Source organism: Leptonychotes weddellii, chromosome 5, assembly GCF_054177405.1.
Source record: "Leptonychotes weddellii isolate Sample4059 chromosome 5, ASM5417740v2, whole genome shotgun sequence".
Classification (NCBI taxonomy): Eukaryota; Metazoa; Chordata; class Mammalia; order Carnivora; family Phocidae; genus Leptonychotes; species Leptonychotes weddellii.
The window spans coordinates 104,503,661-104,524,887 of NC_138373.1; the positions used below are offsets into that span (position 1 = coordinate 104,503,661).

At 60.5% G+C, this 21,227-nt stretch overlaps 2 protein-coding genes across 5 annotated transcripts in view; both read left to right on the forward strand.

Annotated features, from left to right (window-relative positions):
- Nucleotides 1-314, forward strand: part of EIF4B (eukaryotic translation initiation factor 4B) — a 20,900-nt gene extending 20,586 nt beyond the window's left edge. Inside the window, exon 8 of the mRNA XM_081818967.1 lies at nucleotides 271-314. Within this exon, the coding sequence (XP_081675093.1) occupies nucleotides 271-314 (44 nt within the window). The remainder of the gene's footprint in view (nucleotides 1-270) is intronic.
- Nucleotides 315-5,004: 4,690 nt separating this feature from the next.
- TNS2 (tensin 2) lies at nucleotides 5,005-21,175 on the forward strand. 4 transcript variants are annotated; one of them, XM_081821738.1, is made up of 29 exons: nucleotides 5,005-5,161; nucleotides 9,606-9,714; nucleotides 10,200-10,237; nucleotides 11,113-11,151; nucleotides 11,468-11,506; nucleotides 11,650-11,699; nucleotides 11,891-12,062; nucleotides 12,351-12,401; nucleotides 12,717-12,839; nucleotides 12,927-12,991; nucleotides 13,849-13,932; nucleotides 14,395-14,507; nucleotides 14,601-14,661; nucleotides 14,936-15,011; nucleotides 15,254-15,383; nucleotides 15,466-15,531; nucleotides 15,605-15,718; nucleotides 15,909-17,117; nucleotides 17,254-17,404; nucleotides 17,532-18,121; nucleotides 18,236-18,325; nucleotides 18,644-18,769; nucleotides 18,965-19,057; nucleotides 19,184-19,261; nucleotides 19,433-19,510; nucleotides 19,916-20,084; nucleotides 20,167-20,235; nucleotides 20,375-20,404; nucleotides 20,539-21,175. In XM_081821738.1, the coding sequence occupies exons 1-29, from the start codon at nucleotides 5,087-5,089 to the stop codon at nucleotides 20,675-20,677; spliced, it is 4,227 nt and encodes a 1,408-aa protein (XP_081677864.1). In that variant the 5' UTR covers nucleotides 5,005-5,086; the 3' UTR covers nucleotides 20,678-21,175. The 4 variants fall into 4 exon arrangements, with proteins under 4 accessions (XP_081677864.1, XP_006741627.2, XP_030892916.2 ...); XM_006741564.3 differs by lacking the exon at nucleotides 5,005-5,161 and adding an exon at nucleotides 6,833-6,910; XM_081821739.1 differs by lacking the exon at nucleotides 5,005-5,161 and adding an exon at nucleotides 7,732-7,969.
- Nucleotides 21,176-21,227: the final 52 nt, after the last annotated feature.

The window sequence follows — 21,227 nt, forward strand, 5'->3', positions numbered from 1 at the left end:
CCTCCTGCCCCCATTACCACAGAAATGGGGGTTTTGTCCCACTCCTTAATATGTAAAATTTGTACAAAATATCTTCTATGAAAATGATTTGTAATCTGTAGACTTAATACCTGGGAGATGTCTTGAGATGTAAAATCCCATCCTTTGGGTTGTGGGGTTTTTTTTGTTTTCTCCAAATAAATCTGATCTTTAAAGTTCACCTTAATGCTGGAAATTCTTGTGATCCTATCCCTGTGCCTTTCTGTTGGCTCCCCACCCCCATCTCTGCAGTACTCTCGGCCTTAGATTCTGTCCTGTGCAAGTACAGAGGGTGAGGTTACCAGGGGAAGCTGTTTGTTGAGGCCCACGACTGGGAATTTGCATCCACTCCCCTCCAGCATTTTTGCCTGGTGTTAACCTTTAATATTTGAACTGATTTGCTGTGCGTTTCCTTCTTCATGGCCTTGATGCGGTCCTTCCGACCTCTGCCCTTCGGTCTGGAGAGGTGCCACCTGCTTTCTGGTGCTACACGGCACAGGGGAGCAGTTCCCTGGACAAGCTGGGCTGCATTACAACTAAGACTCCTTTTAATTTTTTTTTTAATCTGAGGTTAATTGTAAATAGTTCACAGCAAGTTGGCCTGGTTTTTTGTTTTTTTCTTTTTTAAGAAGGGGAGAGAGAAGTGGGGGAAGGGGCAGAGGGGGAGGAGAAAATCTTAAGCAGACTCTGCCCAGCGTGGAGCCCGATTCAGGGCTCAATCTCCCAACCCTGAGATCCTGACCTGAGCCAAAATCAAGAGTCAGATGCTCAATCCACTGAGCCACCCAGGTGCCCCCTTTCCCCTTCTCCATTATAGCTCCGACTCGGTGGGAATTTTCCAAATAGCTAGAGATAGGCTGTTCGTTGTTGCAAGGCAGGAAAGAGGACAGTGGCTAAGAATCCTTAAGGTCACAAGGGGGTGGAGCAAAGAACCCCGGAAACCTCAGCAATTTGGAGGAAGATGGGGGGGATGTGCAGACAGATGGGAGCCCAGTTACACACGTGGCTTTCACAGTAGCTGCTCTTGGGGTTCTTGGCGGTGCACTGATCTCTTCAAACGTGGAGGGATAAGAGGCCCAGGGCTCTGTGCTGACTGCAAGCCTTCCACGTGGATTTAGGTGAGAGCGAAACACCCAGGCTGCATGGGGAACCCACCTCCACCGCTGGCGTCGGTCTGCCCCTTTCTCCAAGCCTTCATTCATTTCGAGCTACTCCCCAGAGGACCAGGTGAATGATGGAAAGAATAAAAGTGGGAAAATCTAACTTAACAGCTTCATGTTGGTTGGGCACAGGAAGGGTAGAGAAGGAGCTCCCTGTACTGTGTCCCAAGAGGGCACTCGAAATCCAAGGAAAAGGTAGGTGCTGGCATGGCCCCATCCTCAGAAGGATGGGTGGACACTCTCAGAAGCATAGCTGCAGAAATGGATCCCAGGATTGGTGCACCCTGTCATCCTGCAATGAATCTTGAGTGACCAGAAGGATTCAGCTATGGCATTCTATTTTACAAGGGTCACTTCCAAGCTGCTTGGATCCCCTGTAAGTCCACAGCATAGATGCTAAACAGGATCGAGCTCTAGGCTCCGGTCCCAAGGCAGGGAGGTCCCAGTCAGTGCCGAAGGCTTCAACTCAAGCACTAAGCAAGCTCACAGCATCTGGTTTCTCAGGAAGTGGGAGAGCTACACATCTGCTCCTGGGCAGCATTAATTCTCAAATAAAACCTTGTTTCTTGGCAACCGTCATAGCCCCCACCAGGGCCACAAGTGAAGGGGAGACTCGACTTCCCTCGCCCTCCCGCCTCACCAGAAAGGAGTTTGGAAGAGGCGAACTGTGCAGCTCCACGCCCAGCAGCAGCAACCTCCTGGTTGGACAATACACCCTCTGTTCTCCGCCAGCCGATCTGCCTCTGGACTGAGCTCTGCCCCTTCCCCGGCTCTTCCTGGTTCCCAGCACCCAAACCCTCCACCGAAGTCCCCCTGGCCCAGTGCTCTTCCAGCCAGGACAGCCCAGGCCCCTCAGAGCCCTCCAAGTAGTCCCCCCACCCCAAGGATCTGAGCACACTCGGTCCCAGGCATGGGATCACCCCAGACCTTGGAAGAGGGGGTTCAGCCTTCAGTCCCCAGATGGGCTCCCCTCTGCATAGTCAAGGTAAGAAAACCTGCATGGAGGGAGCAGTCAAAGGGTGTTCCTGAAATTCTGTTCCACCTTTACTAACATCATCCTGTCTTTCTGCTCCCTTTCCCCTCCCTTCTGAAGCTCCCACCGCTCTGAAGTGGTAGTCAGGATGTCTGGATGGCTCCATATGCCATCCATTTTAATTTCATCCCTCCAAGCCACCTCCTATATATAATTTTTCACTCTCAACCTTCCTCATCACCTTCCCTCCAGCAGCCCCCTAACCACCTGGTCCCCAGGTCCCTCAAGTCTGAGCTGGAAGTTCAGCTACCCATCTTATGACTCCCAATTCCTTGGGACCTCAAAAGTTCCTCTCAGGGGCAACACCACCAGCATGAGTGTGAGGCTCTAGCCCTGCCCACAGCTCTGGGATCCAATCAAGTGCCTCTTCTCTGAGTCCCAGTCCCTCCCTTGGTACCTTTAAAGATTAGAACCTTGGGTGCCTGGCTGGCTCAGTCGGAAGAGCATGGGACTCTTGATCTAGGGGTCTTGAGTCCAAGACCCACATTGGGTGTAGAGATTACTTAAATAAATAAATAAGCTTAAAAAATAAATAAGCTTGGGCACCTGGGTGGCTCAGTTGGTTGAGCGACTGCCTTCGGCTCAGGTCATGATCCTGGAGTCCCGGGATCGAGTCCCGCGTCGGGCTCCCTGCTCGGCGGGGAGTCTGCTTCTCCCTCTGACCCTCCCCCCTCTCATGTGTTCTCTCTCAAATAAATAAATAAAATCTTTAAAAAAATAAAATAAAATAAATAAGCTTAGACCCTACCCCCTTCAGCAGGCATCCTAGGCACCAGCCAAAGACCCTAATGAACTCTGGCAAGGACAAGATTTTAAAAGAACTAGCTATAAAGGGGCCCCTGGGTGGCTCAGTCAGTTAAGCGTCTGACTCTTGATCTCAGCTCAGGTCTTGATCTCAGGGTCCTTAGTCCAAGCCCCACATTGGGCTCCACACTGGGCATGGAGTCTACTTAAAAAAAAAATTTTTTTATTTAAAAATAAAAGAGCTAGCTATAGACTCCAAAGAAATGAGCAAATTTTCATATCCTACGTATCTTGATTACATATTCAAATCTTCCCAAAATACACAGACTGACCCTCAGCCCTGCCACTCTCCTTGGGGCTTCCCCAAACTCCTGCCTCTCCCCTTCTCCCAATGCCTCCCCACCTCTTCCTTCCCCCACCCCATTCCAGCCCCCACCCCAGCCCTCCCTCCAGCGGTTCCTGCTGCTCTAACCTCTGAGACAGAGACTGCCTACTAGACACCAACCAAGAGCAAGTAAGATCTAGGCTCCCCAGTCCCAGCCACACCCACCCCTTCCAAATGCCAGTCTCTGAGGGACCCACATTGTCACCATGTCTCTCCCCAGCCGCCAGATTGGAATCGGAGCCAGACTTTCCAGCCTTTGCCAAAGGCAAGAGCACAGAGATGACCCAGTTGAGAGCTGAGACAGGGGAGGGACAGAAGGCCTTGGAGCTGGTGGTACGGGCTGCCTTCAGCAGGCATTGGACATTGAGCCCTGGGCACCAGCTGCTCAGAATGCACCACACACACACACACACACACACACGTTTTCATCATGGAAAATCCCGTGGGGAGGGTGAGGGAGGGCAGGAGGGAGTGTCAGGAAGTGCTCAATACTAGAGAACACTGGTGAATCTGAGAATGGGAATAGATTGAGAGTTTCTAGAAAGACATCCCTTCCCTCTACCTTCCCCTCCAGGGTGACACAACTCAAATCACCCCAGGGCCCATTCGTTTCCATCCAGCACCAGATCCCAACACTGCATAAGAAGGGAATGGTAGCGAGGCGTCTGCCTTTGGCTCAGGTCATGATCCTGGGGTCCTGGGATCAAGCCCCACATCGGGCTCCCTGCTCTGCGGGAAGCCTGCTTCTCCCTCTCCCACTCCCCCTGCTTGTGTTCCCTCTCTTGCTGTGTCTCTCTCCGTCAAATAAAATCTTTAAAAAAAAAAAAAAAGAAGAAGAAGAAGAAGGGAATGGTAGACCACAGACTGAACTTCCATCTCCACTGGAAAACCTGGGACTTGAGTTAAATATGAGGAAGACTTTGATAGGCTCAGGGAGTGGGAACGACCACCCAGGTCCAGCTCCAAAGCTGAGCGATGGATGGGCTGACTGGAGCTGCTTAGGGGGTGGGAACTTGAACCTGACGTGGAGGTCCTCAGCTGTGAGTCCTTAGGGGAGAAGAGGTGGCCAGGACGTCTCCCCTGCGACAGAGGACTAGGGAAGTGTGTCCAGCGACTGGGGACCCCAGGGACAGCAGGCATCTTCACCTGAATCTGGCGCCCCATGGGTCGGTGGCGCTAGCCCCAGGCCAGGCCGCGGGTGGGTCCCGATTTGGGGGTCAGGCTCAATCCCAATACTGTCCTGTGGAGGGGGCGACTGAGAGAGGCCGCGGCAGCTCTCTGCAGCGTTTCTAATGCCTTCTGGACCTGTGACCACTTTTTCTTCTGCGTCTGTCTGGCTCCTGTGTTCTGTTTTGCTCTTTTGCTGCGTCCTGCCGGGTAGTCTCTCCCGGGCTCGGAGACTTTCCCGTCCGTGCGTCCTCCGTGTCCGCCTCCTCACGCCCTCCCCAGCCCGCTCTCTTCCTGTCTCCGAGCGCCCCTCTGCCAGTCTCCGCGTCCCTCCTCGCCCTGAGCCCCGGGAGCGTGCGCCCGCAGAAGGTGGGGAGGACGAGAGGGAGAAGGAGGAGGCCGAGGGGCGGGGAGCGGGGGAACGTGGGGATTGGAGCCGGCAGGAGGGAGGAGAGCAGCGCGGGAGGGAGCGAGGGCGGGCGCGGGGCGCGGCGGGCGCGGGAGGGAGCCCGGGCGAGCGCGGCGCCCGCTCCCGCCTCCTCCACCTCCTCCGCGTCGGCTCGGCGCGGGCCCGGCAGCATGGGCTGGCCCGGGGGCTCCCCCTGCTGCTGCCCCGCCCCGGCGCGCCCCCGCCCCGCCGGGCGCCCCCCGCAGGTGAGTGGCCAAGCGGCGCGGGGCGGGAGGGCGGTGGCCGGTGCGTCACGGCGGCCGGGCGGGGCCGGGGCCGGTCGCCAGGGGGCGCGGGGCGGCCCGGGGCGGCGGGGCCGCGGGACGGCTGCTCTCGAGGCTGGGGCCGGGGGCCGGGGGCCGGGGGCCGGGGCGCGGGCGGGCGGCGGTGCGCGGGGCAGCGGGAAGCCGACCAGGGGGCGGGGCGCGGCCCGCGGTCACACTACCGTCCCGCCCTCGCGCGTCCTGGGGCGCACGTTGCCCCCACACGCGGGCCGGGGACCTGGGCGGGAATTGGCGGCCGCACTCTGGCCTGGCCCGGGAGAGTGTGTGCGAGGGTTTTCCTTTTCTACTTCACTTCTGGGGAGACTGAGGTTCGATCTTCCAGCCCCACTCCTCGGCCCCCCTTTGGCTTCTCCCCTCATTTCTCCAGATCCCTCCGGGCGCACTCATATATGCCGCCTCTCCTCCCTCTCTCCTTCCACGGGCCTCACCCCTCCTCCGCGGCTGGGCTCCCAGCCTCTCATCCAACCACAGCTATTTCCAGGAAGGGGGAGTGTGGGTGGAGGGGTTTCTCCAAACAAACCCAAGGCTTCGGAGTGAGAGGGGGCCAGGCTGGGGGAGAGATTGACAGGTTCCGGAATGTCCCAGGCAGGAGGAGGGCGAGGGTCCTAGGGGGTCTGGCCATGTCTTCCAGCCCTGCCCCGGTGAGCTCCTTTTCCTCTCAACTCTGGCTCTCCCATCTCCATCTCACTTCGGAGGCGCCCCAGGGAGTGGGGAGAGAGACTCAAAGCCATGCTTCCCTGGCCACCCAACACAGGGGTTAGTCAGTCCCCCAGATGGAACTACCAGGTGAGGGGACCTTTCAGCCCCTCTGGGGCCAGCAGGTGTAGAAAGAAGAATGCCGAAGGGGTCCTGGTCAAGGTGCGTGCAACAGGAGCAGAGAAAGGCCACCCCAACCTACACACCCACCACAGTGCTCCTCCTCCCCGCAGCTTGGCTGCGAACTGGACCGGGCCAGACCCAGTTGCCCACACTGGCCAGGGGCCTGGAATGCCCTGGGACCCAGCCAGGGTTAATGGGATGGGAGTGGGTTGCAAAACCAGTGCCCCTCTCCAGTTACACGCTAGGGGCCCAAGCCTGGCCACAGAGCTACCTCCCTGGCCAAGGTACTCTGGGGACAGACTTCCTGACCTGGAAGGAGGATTAGAGCTTCAAAGGCGAAGCCTCAGCCCAGGCCCATGCCAGGCAGGTCCAAAGAAGTGTCCCGAGTGGGCTCTCATAAGGGGGCTCATCTCAGAGAAGGCAGGATTAGACCAGTCCCTTGGGCATGAAGGAGGGAGAAGCAACTCTAAGGACCTGGTGGGAGAAGCCTGAGCTCTGGTACATTCAGTAAATGCCATGCAAATGAGGGGAGGCACATTTGCACATTCTTTCAAGTGACAGCTCCAGCCGGTCAAAGGGCTGCTGTCCAAGGCTTAGGGCTGAGGACCCCCTGGCCCTTAACCCCATATATTTTTGGAAGATTAGTTCCCCCCCCCCCGCCCCCACTTCCAAGGCTCCAATCCACCTCCTTCCCTTGACTCCCGGGACAGGAAGTTGGCCATGTTCCCAGGAGGGAGGTAGGAGGCCCACAGAGGGGGGTGGAGTATGTGTTGGGAGGGGGGCCTCCTGTCCAGTCCTTAGGCCCTGGGACAGCTGCTGAGGAGGGAGAGCAGAGCTAGGAGAGCCATGAAGGTAGTACTCAGCCTGGGGCAGGGATGGGGGGGGTGGGGGGGCCAGGGGAATGAGACGGGGCCCAGCCCTAGGGCCTGGGTGGAGGGCCAACATAGCAGGGCTGCGAAGAGGGGCTAGGGATCTGGGAGGTCTGGCTGGAAGAAGCCAAGGAATAGGGGTGCGAGGGAGTGGGGGGCTGGGCAACGGGACTGTCAGGAGCAGAGCTGCTGGGATGCTCTCAGGAGAAAGGCCTCAAACGTCCTGGGCTGGAGCGGGAGAATGGATCACTCCTGTGGGCAGAACAATCTTGTGGCTGAAATCAGGCCTTCCAGCGTGTATGGGAGGGAAGGGGGAGGCAGTGCGTGCTCTCCTTTTCCTACTTCACCACCAGTGAAACTGAGGCAGGAAGCTGGCCCTCCATTTATTTTCCCTGCCCCTCAGGATACACTCCTGATTCTGGGCTGGCAGGAGCAGTGTGATTCCCAGCTCCCCCTTCCTCCCCACCCGAGGTCCCCTGAGAGCCTGAGAGTTCAGGCTGGGAGGCTGGCCTGGCCGGGGACACAGTGTTCCCCACTGGCCCTTGAGCCCTGCCCTGAGACCTAAATCCTCACCCCGCCCCCACCCCGCCCCACTGGGGGCTGGATCTCAGGATCCTTGCAGATCCCTGGATAGGGTGGATCCCAGGGCATGGGGCAGCTCCAGAGCCAGGGGGCTGGGGGGCCAAAGATCCTGGGCTGACACTCCCAGCAGGGTAGATCCTGGGAATCTGATCTCCTGGCCTCCCCCACATCCTCCCCCCCCCCCCACTTCCTGGAGCAGCGACCTGCCCCTTTCCCGCCTGCACTCCCCTCCACTTCCAGGGCTGGGCTTCTCCTCACACCAGCCAGACAGTCTACCCTCCACCCAGGGGAAGCAGCTGCCTCCGCCAGGCCGCTTCCAGGAAGCCCCGGGCCGGGCCCCAGCATTGTTCAGGCCCGCAGTCGGCACCCCAGGCAGCCGGACATCATGAAGTCCAGCGGCCCCGTGGAGAGGCTGCTCAGAGCCTTGGGGAGGAGGGACAGCAGCCGGGCCAGCAGCAGGGTAGGAGTGCCCGCCGGCTGGGCCGAGGAGGGGCAGGGGAGGCGGTGTGGGCAGTGGGGGAGGGGACCAGCACTGGGCCAGACCCTCTTCCCCCTGCCCCGCATGCCCTCACTACTCTGCCTCTCCCCGGAGGGGCCGGGGCTGTTCTGTGAGCAGCAGAAGTTCGGACTAGAGCAGAACCTGGTGTCTACTTTGACTCCTCCAACTTCCCTGCCCTAATTCAGGCCAACCCTGGGGATCCTCGCCCCTACACCTGCACTCAGGTATATATACCGCAGGATAGCACTTTTCCAGGTACAACCCCGGCGCCCCGGAGCAGGGCTGAGAGATCAGGCCCCTTCCCTGAGCCAAGAAGTTTGGGGGAAATGGGGTGGAAGTGGCAAAGGGAGGGGGGCGGCGGCCAGGTCCCAAAAGTGCTTTAGACACTGGGGCTTTGCTTTCCCCTGACATCATCTGTGCGTGCTGTTAATGCCAAAATGCACCCGGTTTTCCTAATGGGTCTGGCAAGGTTGGTCCAGAGAGTTCAGGTGGGGTTTAATCCAGCTGCTTCGGGACAGCCAAGAGACCAAAAGTGCTGCCTGGGTCCCCAGGATGGGGGGCCTGGAGGCCTATCACTCCATTTCCCCATATTTCCTCAGCCTTACCCCAAAAGCAGCAGCTCAGGGCAGCATGAGACAATATTATTGGGGTGGGGGGCGGGCAGGAACTTGAACTCCTGAGGGAGGAGAAACATGGGTAAAAGGGAGAGGAGGCATATGGTCCCTGGAGAGGATGAGTGAGGTGAACCCACAGTGGGAAGGATGGGACTGGGGGCCATGATGGAGCATCCCTGCCTCACTGCATTCTGGGTGGGGAGGGGCCCAACAGGGCATCTGGTCCACCTCCTCCCCCATCCCATGCTGGAGTCTCACTTGGACCTCCTCAAGTGACAGGGTGCTCACTACATCCACAAGTAGCAAGACAGCTAACCGTTTCCCTCCATGTCATGCCTCTGTCTGCCTGTCCCTCCAGCGTTACCACCCCCTCCTTACACAATTGCTGTCTGCCGCCTCAATGCACAATGAGTAAACATGTTGTTCTGACAGTAGGGGGAGGAGGGCATGTCAGCTGTCCGGAGCATGGGGACAGCGGGAGCCAGGGGAGTAGGACTGGCTGAGGCCACTCCTGTCACGTCAGTCTGGGTGTTGCGTGACTGACGTCCTACATTCCTGTCTGGACCCCCTCCTGCTCACTCTCCACAGGGACCTTCATCTGGGGAGGCCATCTGGGAGGAGAAACGGGGAGCCCTTACAGAGGAAAGTCAGAGAGCACCCCCAACCAGGAGGAAAGCCCTAGCGCTTGGGGAGGCAGTGACCACAAGGGTTTCACACCCCAGGGCCATAGGAAGGGCCTGAGTGATTCCTCAGAGAAGAGGTGACCCGGCTGAGGTGACGCAAGGTGGCAGGTTCCACACACCATCAAGGACAGGCCCCACACCGGCCCAGAAACAGGTGTGGCCAAGTGTGTCTTAGGAGTGTGGGGGCTTTAGCAGGACTGAGGAAGAAAGAAACCAGTGCAGTGCCAAGACCCTGGCCCAGTCCGAGACGGGCCCGCTGAGAATTGACACCTCTCTGTCGGCGTGTCCCTCCACCCATAGCCTAGGAAAGCTGAGCCACATAGCTTCCGGGAGAAGGTCTTCCGGAAGAAGCCGCCAGTCTGTGCAGTGTGTAAGGTGACCATCGATGGGACTGGCGTCTCATGCAGAGGTGAGGTGCCCCGTCGTGTGGCTGAGAGCCTCCACCCAGCACCACCGTGCGCACAACTCCAGCGGGCAGACTCACGCAAATCGTAATGAGCCCGCTGCCCCTGGACTGGGCAACACGGGAGCCAAGAGGCAGCTGCCTCCCCTCCAAACAGCCCTTGCTCCCGGTGACAGACACTTCCCACCCCCCACCCCCCGCAACCCAGGAGACCCACTACTCCCCACCCTCCCTCCCTCCTCACCCCCACCCACCCAAGGACGTAGCCCTGGCTCGCTCCCTCCCTGGCCCTGGGCAGCACTACCCCACTGCCATATGCTTCCCTTGAACTGCCTCTGCGCCCCCCCCCCTCCCCCACTCCATCTCAACACACTCTTGGAAGTCCCAAGATCTGGTCCCAGGGCCTGGGGAAATGGGGGGAGGACTACCCCTTCCACTGCCCCCAAAAGGCCCCTGCTAACCTCTCTCTTCTCCGCACCATCCCTCTCTAGTTTGCAAGGTGGCAACACACAGAAAATGTGAAGCAAAGGTGGGTGCTTGATTGGGGGAGGGGGACTAGAGTCCCTTGCTCTGAAACAGGCTTCTCCAGCCACACTGGCATCAACCCTCCACCCCTCTCATCACTGGGGAACCCCTGCTGGGGTGGGAGAGAGTGCTGTACTGGGCCCTTTAAGAACCACCCTACTCCACCCCCTGGAGGGCTGGCCCAGGCCGGTGGACAGGAGACAGCGTTTGTCTTGGTGCTGTGCCCAGGCTGCAGCTGGCGAGAGGGTGGGGGTGGGGAAGAGGAGGAGAATGAGGAGGAGGAAGGGTGGGGTGGGTGGGTGGGGGGAGCAGGATTTCAAAGACTGGGCAGCCGGATGGGCTGTGCCTTCCCTCTGGGGAAGGGTCCTCAGGATGCCTGGGTGGGTCTCGTCCTGGGCCCTGGGAAAGGCCCGGCAGAAGGTACAAGATAATGCCACTGTCCACTGGGGACCTGAGACAGCCCCATCTCTGAGGAGGTTCCCTGGCCCTCCTTCTGCAGTGCAGGGGGTCCCAGGGCTTGAAGTTGGCCTGGGGGAGCCGTGTACTCAGGGGCGGGGTCTCCCGGTGAAAGAGGCCAGTGTCCATTCCTGGCCATGGCCTGCCTACATTGCTCTATATATAACTCCTGCCCCGCAGCTGGATGAATGGGGGTCTGTGTGGGCAGGGGGCTGGGAGCCAAGAGCAACAAGTGGGGGGCCCAGGGGTGGGGGACCGAGAGGCCAGAGGGGAGGCTCCCTTAAATAGAGGAACCTCCGCTGGAGTGTGCGCCCATCTTCTGAAAGCCCCTCCACCTTGCTGAAGCTGAGGGGTAGCCCCATCCTCAAGCCCAGGAGGGTCCACTGCCCCAGGAGCTCAGTCCCTCACTCGGTCTCCTTCCAGGTGACTTCGTCCTGTCAGGCCTTGCCTCCCGCGGAGCTGGTGAGTGTGCTCTGAGATGCAGTGGGGGAGGCAAGGAACCTGGCTGAGATGTCCAAAGGTCTGGTGGCCACAGAGAGGGCCCCCAGGAGGTTACCTTGAACGGACTGCTCTGGGTGTTGGTAATCCTGAGGGAGAGGGAAAAAAATGAGCCCTCTGCTCTTCTTGCCCTTGGGCCTGCTGGGGGTTAGGACTCCTCTCCCCTCGCCCAGTCCAGCCCCTACAGGGACACTGGCGTGCCCTCTCCACCATCCCCAGGCACAGACTGGTCCCTGCCCCCGCCCTAACCCCTCCCTTTTCCTTCTCCATCTCCCTCTAGCGGAGAAACACGGCCCCTGTGAGGCGCATAGAGCACCTGGTAAGTGATGCTGGAGGAGGGGGCGAAGCAGGTAGCTCTGGGAATACGGACCTAGGTTTCGGCTGAGGACAAAAGTTCAGGGGACTCTGGAGCGGGGTGCCTAGACTGGGGGGCACCAGTCTCATCCATCTCTCATCCACCAGGGATCCACCAAGTCTCTTAACCACTCAAAGCAGCGCAGCACTCTGCCCAGGTAAGTGAGGGCGCCGGGGTGGCCCCCCAACTCAGCCCTGCGCAGCGCCCCCCAGCAAAGCTCTCCGGGGCAGCCCCCCGCCCGCCAGCGGCCCCACCTACCCTGGGGACCCAGAGGCCTCGCCCTCCGCTCCCACCGGCCCCCCCGGGAGCCCCGCCCCCGTGCCTGACGCAGGCTTCGCCCCCTCCCAGGAGCTTCAGCCTGGACCCGCTTATGGAGCGCCGCTGGGACTTGGACCTCACTTACGTGACGGAGCGGATCCTGGCCGCCGCCTTCCCCACGCGGCCCGACGAGCAGCGACACCGGGGACACCTGCGCGAGCTGGCTCACGTGCTGCAATCCAAGCACCGCGACAAGTACCTGGTGAGGGGCGGGGCCTTCCACTGTCAGCCAGTGACAGGGCTGGGAGACCCAGATGGGCGGAGCTGCTCCCTGACGCCAAGCTCGCAGAGGCGCGGCCCCCCCAGGAGGCGGGGCCCGGGGGCGGGGCCGCGGGAGCCGATCGGGAACGCCCCCTCTGGGCTGTCACGGCTAGGCCGGGCCCGTAGCGACCTCCTCGTTTGGGAGAAAGACTTTGCTTAGGGTCACGGCAGGGGACAGCCCCTCGCTTCTTGAGGTCACTTCCGTCTAAAACCCCCCCTTTACTTGCAGCTCTTCAACCTTTCAGAGAAAAGACATGACCTGACCCGCCTGAACCCCAAGGTAGGAGGGGATTAAAGCCATTAAACTGAACCACCCCCACCCTAGAAGCCCCCAGCCTCCTCGTTATTAATAGTAGCGATGGGCATCTACTTCACTCTTAAGCACTTTCCCAGATGACTTATTACTTGAGACACCAAAGCATGGTGCAGGAGACATCAACCCATTGTACTGGTGAGGAAAGTGTTGAGGCTGGTTGTCTTGGACAACCAACAGTCCCTTGACCTTGGCCCCGACCGACCCCTACACCTGGTCCCTTTTCCATCCCCACCCATCTCTCTTCGCTTGTGGCCCCCATCGTCACCCCCCCTCCCCCAGGTCCAGGACTTCGGCTGGCCTGAGCTGCATGCGCCCCCCCTGGACAAGCTGTGTTCCATCTGCAAAGCCATGGAGACGTGGCTCAGTGCTGACCCGCAGCACGTGGTCGTACTGTACTGCAAGGTGGGCTGGGACCTCGGGTTCACAGGGCTGGGGTGCCCTCAGCCTGGGGCCCCAGCTGGCCCTCCATTCCTCTCTCTCTATCCTCAGGGGAGCAAGGGCAAGCTTGGGGTCATCGTCTCTGCCTACATGCACTACAGCAAGATCTCTGCAGGGTGAGGCTCCCTGGACCCTGACTGGCCCCTCCCCCAGTGACCTTGCCTCCAGTTGGCCTCGAGGAGCCCATCTCCCTTGAAGCCCACCTCTGTGTTCAGAGAGCCATTTACTATCAACTTGGCCTTTCCACCTCCTTTTTCTCACTTGTACTTCACCACGGTTCCCTGCAGAGGATTTGTATCAGATCCCTAGGGTTGATGGAACAAAGTGCCACCAACTAAGTGGCTTAAGACCACAGAAATTAGTTGCCTCGGTTCTGGAGGCTAGGAGTCTAAACCCGAGGTGTCAGCAGGGCTGCACCCCCACTGAGACTCTGGGTAGAACCCTTCCTCTAGCTTCTGGTGGTGACCAGCCATCCTTGGTGACCAGCCATCCTTGGTGTCCCTCGGCTTGCCGCTGCATCACTCCAGCTCCGCCTCGGTCGTCACGTGGCTTTCTTCCTGTGTGTGTGTCTGTCTGTCTCTTCTCTTCTTCTAAGGACACCAATCATATTGGATTAAGGGCTCATCCCTACTCCAGTATAACATCTTAACTAATTCCATCTGCAACGACTCTATTTCCAAATAAGGTCACATTCTGAGGTACATATCTTTTGGGGAGACACAATTCAACCCATAACATGGTCTTATTGCCCCATTTTACAGCGGAGGAAACTAAAAACTCAGGGAACACTGGCCTGAGGTCCAACAACTAGTAAAGTGACTGTCTGTGGGGTTTTTAGTCCTCTTCATCACCACTCTGGGCTTCCTCTAGACTCAGGGGGATCACACGTCTCCTCCCTCCCCTGGGGATTAGGGGCGGGAGGCCTGGATGGATACCAGGCCCTGATCCCCCACACTGGCCCTGTGGTCCCCAGGGCAGACCAGGCACTGGCCACACTAACCATGAGGAAGTTCTGCGAGGACAAGGTGGCCGCGGAGCTGCAGCCCTCCCAGCGCCGGTGAGCAGCCTGGGTGGGGATGGGCCGCAGGAGCGGCTCCCTCCATGGCCGCCAAGGCCAAGATTCTCTCGTTCACACAGCACACCTTAATGGAGCACCTTCTGTGTGCCAGGCACTGGGCCAAATGCTGAGAATTCAGAACAAACCAGATCCCTGCTCTCACGGAGCTTGTGATAAAGAGAGACTTACAGGACAGTCAGAGCCCATCTCTATCATGTGAAGCAGAGATCTGGGGGTTAGAGCATTCTAGGCAGAGGGGCCAGCAAGTACCAATCTCAGAGACAGCAAGAGGGACTGAGGTTAGATGTGAGGAAGAATTTTCCGGTGAGCTGTAAGATGGGAGGGAAGTGCTCAGAAGGGCAGGCCTTCCGGGGGGGGGGGGCGGGGTGTGCATAGTAGAAATGATACAAAGGGGCCCCCAGAGGAAGGGGCTTATGTTCTCACCGACACTCGCCCCACCAGATATATCAGCTACTTCAGTGGCCTCCTGTCTGGCTCCATCAGAATGAACAGCAGCCCTCTCTTCCTGCACTACGTCCTCGTGCCCGTGCTGCCAGCCTTTGAACCGGGCACGGGTGAGTCTGCCGGGATGGGCTCCACAGGGAGGGCTGTCCCCCACCCCCTCCATTCAGCGCGCCTCACGTGCCTTCTCCTTCCTGTGCCTCCAGGCTTCCAGCCGTTCCTCAAGATCTACCAGTCCATGCAACTGGTCTACACATCTGGAATCTAGTGAGTGCTCTCTTCCCAGGCCCCTGCTCCTTGCAGTCCTGTTCCTCCAGCCTCCCCAGACACCTGGGCCTCCCGCTCCTGCCACTGTATCCAGAAATGTATGCCGTCATGGTGTCCGTCTTACAGACGGAGAGGCTGATGCTCAGCTAAAGGCCTCTCACTCAGGGCTCAGACTCCAGTCTCCTAACTCCCTCCTGACCCTTGCTATCCTACCTACCCCCACCCCAGCCCAAGTGCCTCTGGTTCAGCCTCTGCCTCATCCTCTCTTCCTCAGTCACATTGCAGGCCCTGGGCCCCAGCAGCTTTGCATCAGCCTGGAGCCAGCCCTCCTCCTCAAAGGCGATGTCATGGTGAGGGGGCCATCCTGGGAAGGGGGGTGCAAGGGGTATGGTGTATCCCACCAGCTGCACAGTCTCTGGTGAGTCATCAGTTCAAGGCAGACTGGAGGGCGGAAAGCTAGTCCCTGGGCAGGGGAAGTCACCTTGAGGTGAGGCCCGGCAGAGCTGTGGCCAGACAGTCTGCAGGGTGGAAGCACAGAGGAGGTGTAAGTAGACAGGAGGGCCTGACCCCCGGTCTCCCTTCCCTCATCCAGGTGACCTGCTATCACAAGGGTGGCCGGGGGACAGACCGGACCCTGGTGTTCCGAGTTCAGTTCCACACGTGCACCATCCACGGGCCGCGGCTCACTTTCCCCAAGGACCAGCTGGACGAGGCCTGGGCTGGTGAGTTGGAGACAGATGCGGTGGCTGGAGCCCAGGTGAGGGCGGGCAGGGGGCCGGGCTCCTCACTGTCCACTCCCCGCAGATGAGAGGTTCCCCTTCCAAGCCTCAGTGGAGTTCGTCTTCTCCTCCGGCCCAGAAAAGATCAAAGGTAAGAGCCAAACCTTGGGGGAGGACTAAAGGTTGTGTCCCTGCTCCCCAACACCTGGGTGGCCCTTTGGCAGGAAACACCCCACGGAATGAGCCTTCAGTCTCTGTTGACTACAACACCGCGGAGCCCGCCGTGCGCTGGGACTCCTACGAGAACTTCAATCAGCACCATGAGGACAGCGTGGACGGTGCGTGGGGCAGGCCCAGGGGTGGTGGGAGGTGTAGGTTTGGGGGGGCACACTCCTTCCTCCCAGGCAGAATCCCCCTCCCGAGAAACACCCCTGAGCCGCAGTCTCCTACACTGTCCCCTCTCATTAACTCTCTCTCTCTCCCCCTTCTCCCTGCTTGCCCTCCCTCCCTGGTCCTCTCCCCACTCAGGCTCCCCGACCCACACCCGGGGACCTCTGGATGGCAGTCCTTATGCCCAGGTGCAGCGGACCCCCCGCCAGACCCCGCCAGCGCCCTCTCCAGAGCCACCTCCACCCCCCATGCTCTCTGTCAGCAGCGACTCTGGCCATTCGTCCACGCTGACCACGGAGCCCGCTGCCGAGTCCCCTGGGCGGCCGCCCCCGACGGCTGCCGAGCGGCAGGAGCTAGATCGCCTCCTGGGAGGCTGTGGAGTGACCGGTGGGGGCCGGGGAGCTGGCCGTGAGACGGCCATCCTAGATGACGAGGAGCAGCCCCCCGTGGGCGGAGGCCTGCACCTCGGAATGTACTCGGGCCACAGACCTGGCCTCAGCCGCCACTGCTCCTGCCGCCAGGGCTACCGGGAGCCCTGCGGGGTCCCCAACGGGGGCTACTACCGGCCGGAGGGAACCCTGGAGAGGCGGCGGCTGGCCTATGGGGGCTACGAGGGGCACCCCCCGGGCTACGCCGAGGCCTCTGTGGAGAAGAGGCGCCTCTGCCGATCACTGTCTGAGGGGCCGTATCCCTACCCCCCCGAGCTGGGGAAACCAGCCAATGCGGACTTCGGCTACCGGGCCCCGGGCTACCGGGAGGTGGTGATCCTGGAGGACGCGGGGCTGCCTGCGCTCTGCCCGTGCCCCGCCTGTGAGAAGCTGGCACTGCCCACTGCCGCCCTATATGGGCTGCGGCTGGAGAGGGAGGCCGGAGAGGGGTGGGCGGGCGAGGCCGGCAAGCCTCTCCTGCACCAGGTGCGGCCCGGGCACCCACTGCCCCTGCTGGTGCCTGCCTGCGGGCATCACCATGGCCCGCTGCCCGACTACAGCTGCCTGAAGCCGCCCAAGGCAGGCGAGGACGGGCACGAGGCCTGCTCCTATGGCGTGTGCCCCGAGGGCAGGTATGGGCACCCAGGTTACCCTGCCCTGGTGACCTACAGCTACGGAGGAGCAGTTCCCAGTTACTGCCCGGCGTACGGCCGGGTGCCCCACAGCTGTGGCTCTCCGGCCGAGGGCAGAGGGTACTCCAGTTCTGGCGCCCACTCCCCACGGGCCGGCTCCATATCCCCGGGCAGCCCGCCCTACCCACAGTCCAGGAAGCTGAGCTACGAGATCCCTGCGGAGGAGGGAGGGGACAGGTACCCGATGCCGGGGCACCTGGCCCCAGCGGGACCCTTGGCATCTGCAGGTGAGGGCGCTGGGGTGGGGAGTGCCTAGGGAAGAGGAGGGTTCTGGAAGATGGTGGGGAAGGTGCAGAGTGAGAGAGCGCTAAGCCGGACAGAAGGACTTCTGGCTCACAGCCCCTGTTCTCACCTTCCCCACAGAGTCACCTGAGCCAGCATCCTGGAGGGAGGGCCCGAGCAGGCACAGCACCCTGCCTCGGTCTCCCCGTGATGCTCCGTGCAGTGCCTCTTCTGACCTGTCTGGGCCCTCCACACCCCTGCACACCAGCAGCCCAGTGCAGGGCAAGGAAAGGTACGCGGCGGGGCTGGGGCTGTCCAGGGACCGAGGCAGCCTGCAAGCTGGGGGTGGGGGCGGCTCACACAGGGACTCTGCAGCCCTACTAACCTACTCACCACCGGCCCGCCCTCCCCAACTGCAGCACCCGACGGCAGGACACCACGTCCCCCACCTTGGGGCCCACTCAGAGACTAAGTCCTGGCGAGGCCTTGCCATCCACTCCCCAGGGAGGCGCTGAAAAGGCTCCCGAGCTGCCAGCAAGAAGCGGGCTGGAGCTTCCGGCCCCTAGCCCCTTCTCCTCCACCTCCCCGCCCAGGTCACCCAATGATTGGCCTCAGGAGAAGAGCCCGGGGAGCCGCTCGGACAGTGCCAGTCCGAGGGGCCCCGTGCCCACCTCACTGCCTGGCCTCCGCCATGCCCCCTGGCAGGGCCTTCGAGATCCCCCAGATAGTCCGGATGGGTCCCCCCTCACTCCTGTGCCTGCCCAGATGCCCTGGCTCGTGGCCAGCTCAGAGCCGCCCCAGAGCTCACCCACGCCTGCCTTCCCCGTGGCTGCCTCCTATGACATCAGTGGCCCGACCCAGCCCCCACTTCCGGAGAAACGCCACTTGCTGGGACCTGGGCAACAGCCAGGACCCTGGGGCTCAGAGCAGGCATCACCACCAGCCAGAGGCACCAGTCACCATGTCACCTTTGCACCTCTGCTCCCGGATAATGTCCCCCAGTCCGCAGGTATAAAGGCCTTGAGGAGGGTGGGACCCCCTTGTGAGAACCTGTCTCCCAAGGAGGGGCATGGCATGGGCACCGGGAAGCACTGGGGCCAAACTCGGTCCCTCCCTGTCCTAGAGCCCCCTGTGCACGAGAGCCAGAGCAATGTCAAGTTCGTCCAGGATACATCCAAGTTCTGGTACAAACCACACCTGTCCCGTGACCAAGGTGAGAAGCCAGCCTGCCCCTCCCCTCCCACCCTCCTGGACCCTGTGTTGGCTTAAGAACCCATCCTTGGGGCCTCCTCCCTGTCTCAGCAGGTTTACCTGGGCTGAGTCTCTCACTAGCAGGTGGTTCTGGGCTTTGGGCCCAAGGAGGTTTAGACTCAACACTGTCAATGCCCTTTTAACTCTAAAGTTCCATCCCCAGGTGCCCCAAAACACCACAGCCGTTAGGGTGAGAGGCCTAGGGAGCTTGGGTAGCAGAGGTAGAGAGGGGCTACGTGGGGCTCAATCAGCCACTGTGAAAACTCCCACCTCCTCCCAGCCATTGCTCTGCTGAAGGACAAGGATCCTGGGGCCTTCCTGATCAGGGACAGTCATTCATTCCAAGGAGCCTATGGGCTGGCCCTCAAAGTGGCCACACCTCCACCCAGCGCCCAGCCCTGGAAAGGTACAGAATGCCCAAATGAGGGAGAAGGGGAGTGGAGTCGGGGGAGGTACCAGAGGCAAGACAAGGTGGGGTGGGCCATGGCCCTTCCTGGTGGGGAGAGGCAGGAAGTGACCTCTCCAGCTCTGGAAAGAATCCCAGCAGGGGAGAAAGCTGGGACCTAGAATCTGATAAAGCCGTCCTCTCCCCTCCCCTCAGGGGACCCTTTGGAACAGCTGGTCCGCCATTTTCTCATTGAAACTGGGCCCAAAGGGGTGAAGATCAAGGGCTGTCCCAGTGAGCCCTACTTTGGTGAGCAGCAGGGGCCGAGAAGGTTACAGTGGGTTGGTTTAGGGGGGCCAAAGGGTCTCAGGAGGGTGGAGGGAGAGCTGGGGCTATCTGGGGGCACCTCATGGCTTCTCTCACCTCTCCCTGCAGGCAGCCTGTCCGCCCTGGTCTCCCAGCACTCCATCTCCCCACTGTCCCTGCCCTGCTGCCTGCGCATTCCCAGCAAAGGTGGGTGACTTGTGATCTGTCCTCCCACTTCTCCTCACCCACTGCACAGCCCAAGGCAGCATCCCCAGGTCCTGGCTCCCAGCCTGCCTTCCCTTGGAACAACAGAGTTCTCCAGTGCCTAGAGAATGGGGCTCCCTGCTGACCTTCCCTGTTGGCCCTCATTTCCCTCAGATCCTCTAGAGGAGACCCCAGAGGCCCCGGTGCCTGCCAACATGAGCACAGCAGCAGACCTCCTCCGTCAGGGTGCCGGTAGGGACCTCCCCCTCCCTCTTCCCTCCCTCTGGGCACCAGGTGGGTGCTACCGGTGAGGGCAGGAGGCACTGAAAGGCCTGGAGGTGGGCGGGCCCTATTTGTAGTGGCGGTGGGAAGGGGTCTTCAGTCTAGGGACCCCAAAGTCATGAACATGAAAATCTTGGTGGGGGTGGGGGAAGGTCTTGTTAGCATGCAGATTCTTGGGCCCCTTTCCAGCATTTCTGACTGCAGATCTGGGGGAGTTGTAGAATCTGCCTTTTTAACAGGTGACCTGTGATTCCAACGACTTTTGAGCAGCGGTAGCGGGAGAAAGGGCAAAAGCTGGGCGTGTGGAGGGATAGGGAAGACAGATCTGGGTGCTGGCGAAGCCGTGCTCTCCTCCAGCCCTCTCCTGCCTCCTAGCCTGCAGTGTGCTCTACCTGACCTCCGTGGAGACAGAGTCACTGACGGGCCCCCAGGCGGTGGCCCGGGCCAGCTCGGCAGCTCTGAGCTGCAGCCCCCAGCCCACCCCGGCCATCATCCACTTCAAGGTCTCGGCCCAGGGCATTACACTAACAGACAACCAAAGGAAGTGAGTATGTGCGCCGAACTCCCTGGGGGCCCTGGGGATTCCCCGTTTCTGGCTGTGACCTTCCCCGTGATCCTCCTTGAAGGCTCTTCTTTCGCCGCCATTACCCAGTGAACAGCATCACCTTCTCCAGCACTGACCCTCAGGACCGGAGGTGAGCCTCCCTCCCGACCCTTGGCTCCCACAGTCCCATGCTCCCGTCAGGCCCTGCAGACCGGGCAGTCCCCTGCCCCAGCCCTCCTTCAGTAGCTGGACCCTGGGTGCATTTCTTCACGGTTCTTCTCTTTCTGCAGATGGGCCAACCCCGACGGGACCACCTCCAAGTAAGCCTCCCCAACAAGTCCCACCCCTTCCCTCCACGCGTCTGAGGCGCTGCCTTCCTCCCAAGCCCTGGCTCTGCAGTCTTTTTGTGGAAGGGATGCTGAGCCCCCTCCCCACCCTGCCTTTGTACCCCTAGGATCTTTGGTTTCGTGGCCAAGAAGCCGGGAAGCCCCTGGGAGAACGTGTGTCACCTCTTTGCAGAGCTTGACCCAGATCAGCCTGCAAATGCCATTGTCACCTTCATCACCAAAGTCCTTCTGGGTCAGAGAAAGTGAAGGCCACAAGCTCAGAGCCCACGTCAACACCGCACACCTCTCAGCACCCCACAGTCCTCACTTCCCCGGCCTAGGCCCAGGAGACCCAGGAGCCAGCCCCCTCCCTTAGGACCGGGGAGTGGGCATCAGCCTGGGCCACTGCTCTCCTTCCCTGCCCCCAGCCTGCTAAAGCCAACTGGGTGGGCCCGCGAGATGACTTTGCACGTGAGCAGATGGCAGAGATGGGCGTGTGAAGGGTGAGGAAGCATCAGCAGGTGAACCCTGGAGGGGATGTGGACAGCCCCAGCTGCAGAACATCAGCCCTGGAGGGGAAACAGGGCCTGCCAGCTCCAACCAGCTGCAGGTCCCAGCCCAGCAGGAAGAAGGGGAAGAGGTATGGGGAGCAAGGCACTCCCTCCCCCGCCTCCCCTTTTAGCAGAGAGATCAGAGCGGGATCACATGAATGGGGGGAAAAAAGAGTCTATTTTTGTCTAATAATAAAGAATTTCTATAACATTATTTTGGAGTTGAAGTCGAACCTTGTTCACGAGAAGGTCAAAGCCTTGTGTCT